Source organism: Pseudonaja textilis, chromosome Z, assembly GCF_049901715.1.
Source record: "Pseudonaja textilis isolate UNSWEBS1 chromosome Z, rPseTex1.2, whole genome shotgun sequence".
Lineage (NCBI taxonomy): Eukaryota > Metazoa > Chordata > Lepidosauria > Squamata > Elapidae > Pseudonaja > Pseudonaja textilis.
In genome coordinates, this window is record NC_142008.1 from 79,822,692 (window position 1) to 79,836,035 (window position 13,344).

General features: G+C 34.1%; 1 protein-coding gene across 7 annotated transcripts in view; it reads right to left on the minus strand.

Moving 5' to 3' along the window:
• The window catches only part of CEP72 (centrosomal protein 72), a 66,083-nt gene that overhangs the window by 25,528 nt on the left and 27,211 nt on the right, over positions 1 to 13,344 (minus strand). For all 7 annotated transcript variants that reach the window (XR_015740032.1, XM_087916012.1, XM_087916008.1 and 4 more), the window contains 3 exons: positions 11,465 to 11,579; positions 1,710 to 1,888; positions 107 to 198 (listed from right to left, as the gene is read on the minus strand). Coding sequence is in view for 6 of the 7 variants with exons in the window: in XM_087916012.1 (XP_087772138.1) it covers positions 107 to 198; positions 1,710 to 1,888; positions 11,465 to 11,579 (386 nt within the window). In the remaining variant the exon portion in view is untranslated. The remainder of the gene's footprint in view (positions 1 to 106; positions 199 to 1,709; positions 1,889 to 11,464; positions 11,580 to 13,344) is intronic.

Consider the following 13,344-nt stretch of genomic DNA (forward strand, 5'->3'; position numbering starts at 1 on the left):
TTTCAATATCATGAAATAAAACATATTTCTCAGAAATTGCGTAATAGTTTAAAAGATTTCATATAGAAAGCAAGCACAATGCCAATTTTTTATTTATTTTCCTTACCTGAAATAAACATTTCTTTTGTATTAGGAAAAACTGGGGAAGGGAGAACTCTGATTTCCACTTCTTAGGATTATCTTTCATTTCATAAATACCTTAGGAAGTAATAGGTTAAAATAATAAATTGATCTACAAAAGACATCTAATCTACTACACCATGGATGATAATAATAATACTATATTCAACACTTTACAATCTGAAATTTCCCATCACATATTGATTCCATTTTCAGAATAAAAGCAATAAACTAGGTATTGGGTTTATTGTGAGGAGCTGTTCTGATCATCAAACAATGGGCCCAATGAATTAACTCCTTTTTTTCCTGCCAGAAAGTCAGACAAAACTTTTTGTATCTCAAAGGAACACTCCCAACACACTGATTTTAGCTACAATAAATCGTTTATATCCATCTGTACTCCAGATTCAGTAACAGAAAAAAAGTGGGCCGTGAGAAAATTTTGGCGGGCTGCAGAGAAATCTCACCCCCAGAGCACCCTCCCCAAAGCAATTAATCTAGGCTGTGCAGAAACACAAGGCTACGACACCCACATGGCCCGCGGGAACCCTCCACGCCCACTCACTCCTTACCCAGCAAGCTTGCCTGCTACATTGCTATTTTTCCGACCATCATCTGTTCTGCTGTGCCAGGATTTTTAGATTAGCTAGGAAGCAGGAAATGGTTGGATTTCTTGCTTTCTAACTAGTCTTTAGATCTTCGGATCTTCTTTAAGCACAGCCAAACCTCTCTTAGGACTGAAGGTTCTATTATTCAGTGCAGACTTACAGCAAGCAAATATTATATGACAGACTGAGCTAGCTGATGGCAGATAGATAGATCACTGAATGATTCTGTGAGCAACTCAATCTGCCTGCCTGTTTTGCCTGATTTTGGGTAAAAGTTGCTCTTTTTTAAATAAAAAAATCATTATTTATATCAATATTTTTAATATTTACATACAAGCCATGCCCATGCAGTCACATGATCACCAAGCCACATCCACAAATTAGGCCATGCCCATAGACCCAGTTAGTGGTCCCTGGGATTTAAAATTATGAGTTTGGTAGTCCATAAAGTCCAAAAGGTTGGCGACCCTTATTCTAAAGGACAATACCATAAATATATTAATTATCACATTAAGTAAGGCTTCATCTTCAGGTGACCAAATGGTACTTCACAGTTAATCAATTGTCATTTTCTGTTATTTACTTCCCTATGGAAAGTGTGAGTTTTGTCCCATCAGTACTCAGACAACTTATGGAATTCTCTGATAATAGGACATAAAAATAAGATGAGACTCTTACTAAGAGATGGGTTGTTCTCACAAAACATGGGAAGAACACAGTTGAAATGCTATTGTTGAGAAATTGTATACAAGATGTAAAGATATCCAATAACATGCAGATAAATATAGGAATAGGCCCAGTTAAGTGAATCAAGGATTCTTATGCCTCTGTATAATATATTAAATTTTCTATTGATTCTTAATAAATTCTCAAGATACTATCAATAGTTCAGTATTGAGAATATTCAATGAATCAGAATCTTCAGTAGTTCAATGTTACAGAGAATAAGGAAAGAGAAATCTCATTTTAAAAACTGCATACTTTTTAAATTGTGAAGTTCTACTTCAGGATCCTTTTTAGATGATACACTTATTTCTGCATGTTTTCTTAAATCCCATTCACGTTTTGCTAAAAGACGTAAGGCTGTTTCATCATCTTCATCCACTGCCAGATATTTTTTTGACATAGAATTAATATATTCAACTCTTGGATGAATAAACCTGGAATGAGAAAATATGGCACAATAGCCTAAATCAAAGAATTATTAAGACCACTCCTATCAGCACTGACAGGGCAAACCACATTTATAAAATGTGAATAAACCTTAGTTCTTTCTAATTCTGATGATGTTACCTAGTTTGGTAATGAAATGTCTGCAAGAAAACAAACAGGCTCAGAAAGCACCAAGGACCCCACATACGACACAATTTAATTCAAAGCAACACTTTTGAAATTAGAAATCTGATCTGAAATCTAATGACAAAATGATCAAAAGATCTAGAAGTACTACGCTATACTAAAATGATAGTTTTACAGCTTAAAAAAGAAAGCAATAAAATGGAATGTGCCAATAGAAATATGTATAATAAGAATCAATGGAAATAAAAAAAAAAAACCTTGCATAACATTATTCAAGACTTTAAACAAAGCTGAATGCTGGGAAATCTGATGGAGAATTTGACACACATCCCATAATAAAGCAAAGGGATGGCATTCCATAATTCTACAATTATTAATGTATTTTTAATTGCATTAAAAATCTTTTAAAAATTATAAAAAGCTGTAAGAAAAAAGCATAGAGAAAAGTGATCAATAAAAGAATCAGTTATTTTGAGAGGGGGAGCTGGTGTCGCGACGATATGGCATGCAATCTTGGAGGTCTGAGATCGCTGCCGATATCTTTGCTTCTGGATGGTCCAAATGGATCTAAATCATCCCGAAAAGATGGTGAATGTAAAGAGCGCATCCTGTCGATCCCAGGGACACCGCAAAGTCCCTGGTAGATCCAGGAGAAGCTCTTTTTGCCAGCGGCAAAGAGGTAACCATTAAAGCTGATGAAGTTGGGACAGCTCCAAAATGAAAGAGAATGGAAAGAGAAAGTGTACCGGTCGGGTGAAAATTTTTTCTTTACTTTAAGATTTGAAAGGACACCTAAGGAAAAGAAAGAATCTGTAAAAGTTTTGATAGAAGTGATTAAGCGGCGATTTTAAACAGGAAGTCAAAGTAATATTTTTTTTTTTTTTTTCTCTTTGCTGGATTTTTTACACATGATTTTACACATGATTTTATATTTTGAAACTGGACTGTTTTTTTTTCTTCCACCTATTCTTTCTCTCCTTTTCGACTTTATAATATTTTAGGCTAGAGACTCCCTTCTAGTCATCTTTTTAAATACCTTTTTCCCTTTTTAATTAATTTTTATTATATCTTGTTTGGAAAAGGAGGAGGAAAGTGAAAGCAGAAGAAACCTTGTAACACTGCCAACTAGAGGCTTGGAAATATTCTATGTCTTTTTTTTCTTGACACAGCTGAGAAAGAACTGAGACTTCTTTTCAAAGACATTGCTTGTTTGATAAGATAGAGGGAAGAGCATGGGAGAGTACTATTGCAGGTGCTATTCTGGGTTTCTATCAATAGCTGAAGGCTGGTGTTGAAGTTTATAGAAAAAAAAGGTGATAAGACTCTGGAGAAGAGAGTTATAAATTTTAACAAAAACCTTGGATAACCAAACAAGGTGCAGTGTGCTCTTTTTACTTTTTTTTAAGCTGGGCTATTTCTTACTTTAACAAACCTCCTCCTTATTAGCTTACTTTTTGTTATAGCTATTTGGATCTTTGGCCTTTTGGAACTTGTTTTTGTCTTTCTTTTTGTTTTTGAAGTCTAATTTTTACGTTTGCATTTTATTTTAAAGGAAAAGCCTTAGTATTAATGATTTCCTTCCTTTTTTTTTTAAGGGAGTAATCTCTTTTCTTTTTTCTCTCTCCCTCCCTTGTATTTTTTTTTTCTATTTACCTTCCATATTGGGGTTTGGTTTTTTTTGGTGGCTTGCTTTTTTTTGTTATACATCCTTTTATACCTGAGACTTTTTAATTGGATTAAAGTGTTGAAGAACCTGAAGAACTTTTCTCTTCTTTAGTTTTTTATTTTCTATTTTTCCACCTTTTCCAGGATTTAACAATTTTTTCTTTTTTGTGTGTTTAAAGTCTTTTCTTCCATTTTTGAGTTTTTACTGCTATCTAACCAATCGATTGGATTAAGGTATACAAGAACCTGAATTAATTTTATTATTATTATTATTGTTATTATTTAGCTTCTTTTTTCCCACTATTTTTACTTGGAATTACAATTGGTTATTTCACAAGTGGATTAAGGTCTAGAAGAACCTGAAGATTTTGAATTATCTGAAATGAGTAGGAGACTAACAGCCCCTGGTTCCTCAACTTCTACTTCTTCCTTTTCACCATCTGGAGGACAACGCTCAATACAGACAATGTTACAGAAACAAATATTGAAACAAGTACTTGGGCAGATCACAATCCAATGACAATTAAATGGAAAGGACAAAGAAGAAGATATAGATGGATGTTAAATAATACTATATTAAAGGAAAAAGACTTCATCCAGTGGATGGAGAAAGAACTGGCTTTCTTCTTTAGAGAAAACAAAAAAGAAGATACATCAATGCAGAACGTATGGGATACAATGAAGGCATATGCCAGAGGCTTGATAATAGACTATACAAGGAAAAGAAATACCATGAAAAGACTAGCCTCTAAGGCATTAGAGGATGAGTATAAAGGACTTGAAAAAGAGCTACAGAAAATGCCACAGAAAAAGGACATTAAGTTAAAAATGGATATAATTAAACATAAAATGGGACTAATGGAAAAAGAAGAACTAGCACAGAAAATCAGAGGTGCGAAACAGAACTACTTTGAAGATGCAAATAAACCAGGTAGATGGTTAGCATATAAATTGAGAAAGGAGAAAGAATCAAGGAAAATATTGCAATTAATAGATGACCAAGGCCAAGTTTGCTATGGTAGTAAAGAGAAGAAGGAAATTATACGAGACTATTATAGGAAACTATACATACAAGAGAATATTGATGAGGAAAGAGTGAAACGGTACTTACAGAATGCTAATCTACCCTAGATACTTAAAGAGATTGAAATAATGTTAGAAAGCAATATAATGATGATGGAGTTAACTGAAGCACTTAAGAAGCAAAACAATGGAAAGGCTCCAGGCTCAGATGGACTTCCGGCAGAATTTTATAAAACACTGCAAGAATCGTTGAACCTTCTATTGCTAGAAGTTATGAATGAAGTTATGTTAAAGAAGAAGATACCCAAATCATGGTCAAAAGCTTATATTACACTTGTCCAAAAAGAGGAGGCCGATCCATTACAAATCAAGAACTATAGACCTATTTCCTTACTAAATGCAGATTATAAAATTTTAGCTTCAATATTGGCAGAAATACTTTAAAAATACTTAAACAATTTTATCCATCCTGATCAAAATGGATTTCTGCCAAAGAGACAAATTAAAGACAATATGAGAGTAATCTTGGCCACTTTGGAATACTATGAGGCACATCCTGAAAAACAAATGGCTTTGATATTTTTAGATGCATAGAAGGCATTTGATAATGTGAATTGGCGATTCATGTTATTACAGCTGGAACAGATGAGCTTTGGTAAAAAATTTATTCAAGCAATAGAAGCTATATATCATAACCAAACGGCAAAGGTAATGATAGAGGGAGAACTGACAGACTCTATTGATATAAGAAAAGGAAGACAAGGATGCCCACTATCACCTTTGTTGTTTGCGTTAACCTTGGAAGTGCTAAACAGAAATATTAGAGAAGAAAAGGATATAAAAGGGATGAAAGTTAAAAAGGAAGAATTCAAGTTGCAAGCATTCGCAGATGATCTGGTTTTCATTTTAGAAGACCCACTAGAAACAGCATCAAAATTGATAGAAAAGATAGTGGCATATGAAAGGTGGCTGGTTTGAAAATAAATAAAGATAAAACAAAGATCTTGACAAAGAATATGCTATCAAGACAAAAGCAAGAACTGGCGGATGTACTGAAAATTCAGGTCACGAATAAGATCAAGTACTTGGGGATACATTTGACAGCAAGTTGTAGTACACTAAAAGAGAAACTTAAGCAGCAGATAGTGCTAGATCTGGCAAAATGGAAAAATTTACAACTGTCATTAATAGGGAGAATATCAACAATCAAGATGAATATACTATCCAGAATTTTATATTTGTTCCAAACAATTCCAGTTAGGCTTAGAAAAGATTATTTTGAAGATTTAAATAAAATTGTGTTGAAATATATATGGCAAGGTAAGAAAGTGAGAATAAAATTAAAACTTTTGCAAGATGCCAGAATAAGAGGAGGATTTGGTTTGCCTAATTGGGAGTTGTATTACCAAGCTACAAATTTGATGTGGGTTAAGGAATGGATAATATTAAGAAATACTAGATTGTTGACATTAGAAAGACATGATCTGTTGTTGGGGTGGCATGCTTTTCTATGGTATAAAGGAACTAAAACGCAGGAGTATTTTAGAAAATATTATATACGGGAGTCTCTGTGGTTAAACTGGGAGAAGACTAAAAGACAATCTTATTTGAAAATTCCAGTCTAGCTATCAACTATTGAAGCATTTTCTTATCCTATAATATATAAAAAGGAACAAACAGTTAGATATGGTGAAATACTGAATGAAAAGGGTGAACTTAAATCTATGCAAAAATTAGAGGAACAAGGTATAAAGATGAATTGGTTTTCATATGTGCAAATACATTCAAGGTATGACAAAGATTCTAAAACAGAAGGTTTCTATTATAAACTGACTGACTTATATAAGATTTTGACAGGTACTGATGAAAAGGTGATTAAAAAATTGTATGGATATTTATTAGAAATTAAACTAGAAGAAGAACAAGTTAAAGAAACTATGATTGCTTGGGGGAAGAATTTTGGATATGGGATTGATCTAGAGAAATGGCAAAAATTGTAGTCTCAAAATTATAAAATGACAATGTCAACAGCATATAAAGAAAATTTGTATAAGATGTTTCACAGGTGGCATTTCCCCACGACAAGAATAGCAAGAATGTTCAAGAACAAATCTGAAAAATGTTGGAAATGTCATCAGATACCTGGCTCATATTACCATATGTGGTGGACTTGTGCGGATGCCAAAAAATATTGGACTAAAATCCACATGTGGTTGGAAAAAAAAGACAAAAAAGCATATAGACTTGAAACCAGAGATATTTTTATTGGGAATTTTACCTGAAATATATAGTAAAGAATTGAAATACCTGATTGTAAATGTATTAACAGCAGCTAGGATTGGAAAAATGAGAAAATACCATTACAGGAGGAAATCATTAAAAAAATATTGGAATGTGCTGAAATGAGTAGATTGACATTTGAAATCAGAGAACAAGATGATAAACAATTTTATAAAATTTGGGATCTATTCTATCAATGGTTAGACAATAAAACATGGTAATGAAATATGTAGATTCTTAGAAAATAATATATAAAGATGTATTCTTTTCTTATTAGATCTACAAAATGATTGTAGGATAGATGTGAGATGATAATATGAACTGTCATAAAATAAATTAAGTAAAATATGGATCATTTCGTAAAACATGAATGAATAAAAGTATAGTCAAATGATTGTACCGTTTAGTCAATTACTTTACCATAACATGGACAAGCTTAGGATCCAAAAACAATGGACTGGAGAAAACTTCCGGTTTGCAGGGCTTCGGTGGCAGCAGGAATCTGCGATCGTCCATGGTTTCTGCTTGCGCTCGCTGCTGGAGTGCCCCGAGCCAGCCGGCTTCGGGGCTAAGCCACCCTGTAGAGGTGGTTGAAGATAGGAGAGACCCAGCAGGGTTTGAGGAGAGCCGCACCTCCCCTCCTCAGCTGGCTTAACTCCCTTTTCCGAAGGCGGTAGAGCGGCGGTCAGAAATGGCCACCACAAAGAAGCACTCATCCGGAAAAGACTGTGCAGGAGGAAGCTAAGAAGTGAAAGTTTTGGCTGACCGGGATAAGAAGCAACATTCAAGATACTCTGGAATTTACATTTTTTAAAAAAGATACATCACTCCCAAAGAAGATCTGGAAGCAGCGAATGAAAGTGAAAAGGGAAAGTTTGTTTTTTCTCCCTCTCCTTCCTTACGGTGACAGCAGATATATGAGAAATCGGAAAAACCCGCTTTGGCATCAGCAGGAAATTAAACTGGAAAATCAAGGGGACAATAAAGATTTCTGATCACTGAAAAAACTTTTTTTCACTGTAAGTGGGAAGGGAGTGGAAAAGAATAAGAGTAAGATTTGGCTGGAGGAGACTATTTGGAATTTAAAAGAATCTAAAGTTAAATTGTAACAAGACTTCTAAAAGATACATTTTAATTGGAACTTTGTAACTGAATTGTAACCCCAGGAAGAGAAAGTGAAAAAAGAAGAAAGTGTTAAATGAAACTGCTTGTGTGTATTTGGACTGCTTGGTGACTTTGGGACTTTTGGAAATTATATTTCAATGATTAAAAACACTTGGGTGGTTGTTTAAAAATTTTTTTACAATAGCATCACTTGTGGATGAACTGAAAATGGAATTTTAAAAATATAAAGAAGAGGAACAAGAAGGGAAGGGCTCTTTTGGCTCCATTTTTCATTTTTTAGAAATGGCGATTTCTACTTATGAGAAGCTACAAGAACAAGAAGATTGGGACAAAGAAGAAACCATCTTTAATGAACAAATAACTGGGGAAGAAAGGGGAAAGGGGGAAAAGAAAATAGAGAATTTAAGACCGAAAAAACCAACCAAAAAAGGGAAAAATAAGGTGAAAAGTGGATATAATGTTAGAAAGCAACAGAAAAGAGGAATACAGAAGAGGGAAATGGAGATGGAGAGACAAGGGGGTAAAAAGGTCAGAGTGAAGAAGCAAGGGAGGAAGGAAGGGAAGAGAAGCTACAAAGGTTTAAAACAAGATGTAAAGAAACAGGATTTATTTAGAGATAATGGGTAAAAATATAACTGAAAAAGAGATTCTGCAAAGGTACATAAGACTGTATTGCTGTATTTGTATTAGAAATAATATTAGAAAATTGGAATAACATATGATTATAAAATGGGGTAAAATATTCAATCTAATTCAGTGAAACTTTTTTTTTCTTGAACAAAATAAATGAAATGAAATATGAGAGAATTGAATTAATGGGAACATTTTAATTACATAATGTTTTGAAATATAAGTGAAATGGGGGGGAAGTAACTACGCAAAATTTATAACTGTTCCCATAGAAGCATGATACCTATTTGAAAAGGAATGTGTAAAATGTTTAAGATTTAAATGAATATTAATTTTAACGATAGAGTTCAATTGGTATGGATTGTTGTTTTAATTATATTATATATTTATAATTGTTTCTTTTCTTAAAATAGCTTTAGAATGTACTAAGCAGAATCCGAATGAAAGTTATGTATTATATTAAGTGTTAAATTTAGGGGAAAGATATAAAGGCGTCATACTCCAATCAGTGATAAGAGGAGAAATTTTGTGTTAATGAGAAAAGATAACAGACAGCTGAAACAGGACAGACAAAGGATATAAGTATAATGATTTAAATTAAGATGAAATAAATAAAACAGAATTAAGAGAGTGAAAAGAGGGGAGAAGCTATATAAAAAAATGTAGAATGGTAATAAGATATGGAATGGTATATAAAAGTGAGCATGAACTTGAATTTATATCTGTACAAAGAGATGTAACCTGGGATCAAGCTGCTTTCAAAAAAGATGTTTTATGTTTTTCATGTTTTGTGTTTTGTTTGTATATGTTTGTTTTTTAAAAAGTAATAAAAATTTTGGAAAAACAACAACAACAATGGATTGAACAATGGGCCTTATCCAGCAACATGAAACGTAATGTGTAGAAAACCAAAGTTTTATAAGTAGGCAAGAAAAATCAAAGGTACAACTATAAATTAGATGAAATCTGGCTCAAAAACAGTAACTCAAAAACTTTAAGAACAAATGCAAGTAAAGTCATAATTGAGAAGGCAACAACAGACAATAAATGCTGCCACTGAAAAGAAATTAAAAAAAATTGTGAACCATTTATTTGGGGGTTCAAGAAGATTACATAGACTAACAACAAACAATGACATGACAAAGTAACAACATTGATGCCTTGGAAAAAAAACATTTGCCAGCAAAGAAGTGATGGGAATACAAAATAGACAAAGTTATAAAAAATGAAGAAGATATGGTCCTCTGAGACTTTACAATTCAAACAAGCAAGCGCCCACCTCATAACACCTCAGACTTAACAATTGTAAAAAAAAATATTTGGATAGTGGATGCTGCAGTACCTTGAGACAGCAGAAAGTACTTGAGAAAATCATAAAAACTAAAGACTATCAAATAAAAGTAGAACAACTGTGTAAGAAGAAGAAAGCAAAGATATTATCAATAGTAATAGACACCATGGCAGGGGTGAAATTCTACCGGTTCGGACCAGTTCAGTAGAACCGGTTGTTACAATTCTGTGCAGTTTGGAGAACTGGCAAATTGTGTCCTTAGATGGCCCCACCCCACTCTGCCCTCCTCTCCCCTACCCTCCCCACCCAGTCAGTTCTTATTGTGTATGCACAACATCGCAACATCACTCACTATATTCTCCCCCACTGCCCCATCCCGCCCAATCACTCCTTATGGTATTTTTTTCCCCTCCCAACGATCAGCTGTTCCAATGATCAGCTGTGCCAGGATCCTCCTCACTGTCTTACTACTTCACTCAGGCTTCCCTGAGGCCCACAAGGCAAAAAGGGCACATGGACAGGGGTGCTGTGCGCCCCCCCAGCACTTCTTTTTTTGCCTCCTGGGCCTCAGGGAAGCCTTCTGGGAAGCTGTTTTTGCTCTGAGGAGGCTTCCCTGAGGCCCAGGGGGGAAAAAAAAGGAGTGTGGGGGGGTATTGCAAAAACGAAGAAAAAATCCACACCCACCCAGTCACATTGCCACTCCCACCTAGCCACTCCCACCGAACCGGTAGTAAAAATATTTGCATCCCACCCCTCCACCTTGAGTATAATCCTAAAATATTTGGAGAACCACCTAAATATGATTAGCATTGTTAAACCACCATCAGTTATTTGCACAAGCAGTTTTACTTGGAATAACATATCTTACATCCTATGACCAAATCTTTAATATTATTAAACAGCAACATTTGCCTACCCCAGGCACTTGGGAAGGACTCGCTGGTTGTATAAAATGCCAAATCCAGTCTAAACATCCAGGTGACTGTGCAACCAACTATATTATTATATTATAACAATATAATAGTATAATAATTTAATATAAAATATTGTATTGATTTATTTTATACATAATATATGCAATATTATAATAAAACAAAATAATATAATAATATTATCTGGCAAAATTGGCTAATTACTGAAAGCTTAGAATCAAGACCTGAAGCTTTAGAAAGTATCTGGTGCAGCCCAGATACAAGAATAGTTCTGGAAGCTCCATTTTTTAATTTTTATTTTATTTAGATGTAAAGTTTATTTTTAAATCTCATTCCAAAAGTGTTTCCTAGCTTTTGCAAGCCTGGCTTGAAAAACAAAAATAGAAATACAATCTCATTGCAATAACATGAATTCCATTAGAATTTCAGTGATGGTCTCCAACATTTTCAAAACTGTGCTATTGTCATTTCTTCAATTTATTTTTTAATACCTGCTAGGTTTAATTCTTTTGGCTAAAACTGCAGATTTATTGAATGTATAAGCGTAATCAGAAGTAAAATGCAAAAGAGATGCTTTTCGGTCACTTTCTGTTACAGGGCAATCATCTAAAAAAAAATCCAACATGACAATCAGTTATACAGATACTTCGAACACAATGTATAAATCCAAACCAGCAATTTTAATTAAAATGTTATTAAATACATTAATAAATAATATGAAATAATATTAAACATTATTTAATAATTTTAGAATGTATATTTCAAAAAATAAATGACAGTGATTTTTAAAAAAATATATATAAAAATAAAGGTACTATTAAGGAATTAAATACATATACATGTATACACACACATACGTATACACATACAAACACACACACAAAATACCGTATCTATTATTTTTATAAATAACACAGTGAATTGAATATATCCAATATACCTTCATCTTCCTATTTTCCCCATTATAACCCTGGGAGATGAGTTGGGCTGAGATAAAGTGAATGGCCTAAGGTTCGCCAGCTGGCTTTCATGACTATGGCAGTACTTGAATTCACCATCTCCTGCTTTCTACCCTGGCGCATTAACTACAAAACCAAACCTTCAAAATAACCTCAATTACAGCCTTTAGTCATTTGCAGTCTCATGTTATCTCAAAACATTTTAAATAGGAACTAGGAAATAATTAACCACAAAAACTGACTCATACTGGCCTCTATTTTATTGTTCTGCTTATCTCTCTATAAACAGAAAATCTAACTCATCTTAACAGAGTAATCCAATATGAGAATTGGAAGGAATCTCAGGGGTCTTCTAGTATAACTTCCTGCTCAAACAGGGGACTCTGTACCATTTGAGACAGATGACTGTCCAATCTCTTAAAACTTCCAGTAATCAAGTACTCACAATTTCTGGAGGAAAGGCATTTCAGTGTTCTTACCATCAGGAAATGTCTCATTAGTTCTAGGTTAGACTTCCCTTTGATAAGTTTCTATCCATTACCATCCACCTTCTTTGGAGAATAGGTCAATCTTTTTTCTTTGTGACAGCTTCTTAAATATTGGAAAACTGCTTTAATGTCACCCAATAGTCCTTGTCTCAATACATTTCCAGTTCCTAGACTAGACATATCCAGTTCCTAACTGGACATTCCCAGTTCCTAGACTAGATATTCCCAGTTCCTGCAAATGTTCTTCATTTATTTTAGCCTCCAGTCCTATTTATCTTTGTTGCTCTTCTCTGAACCTTTTCTATGGTCTCAATATCTTTTTTGGATTGTGTGACCAAAACTAGATGAAGTGTAGTCTCATCAGTGCAGTATAAAGCAACAGTAACATCTCGTGTGATCTTGATATTATCCCTCTGTTGAGGGAGCCAAGGACTGCATTGGCTTTTTTGGCAACCGCAGCACACTGCTGGCTCATATTTGGTTGTCCATTAGGACTCTTAGATCTGTCTCACATTTACTACTAATGAGCAAGCTACCACTTATCCAATCTTTGTATTTTCTTGCCTACGTGTACAACCTTAGTTTTCTCACTGAACTGCATTTTGTTGGCTAGGTCCCAGTGCTCCAGTCTGTTAAACCCCTTTTGGATCTTGAACCTATCTTCTAAAGTGCTGACTATTCCCCCCCAGCTTAGTGTCATCTGCAAATTTTATGAATTCCCTTTCTATCCACTCATCTGAACCATTTACTGTGCCTAGGATAGAATCTTGACGTACCCACTGCATGTCTTCCTCCATGCAAATGTAACTCCATTAAAGATTATATGTTGAATTCAGTTGGTCAGCCAGTTATGAATCCACCAGGTAATAATGCTGTCTAACCCACATTTTTCTATCTCACAAAATAGTACAGGTAGTCTTCAAC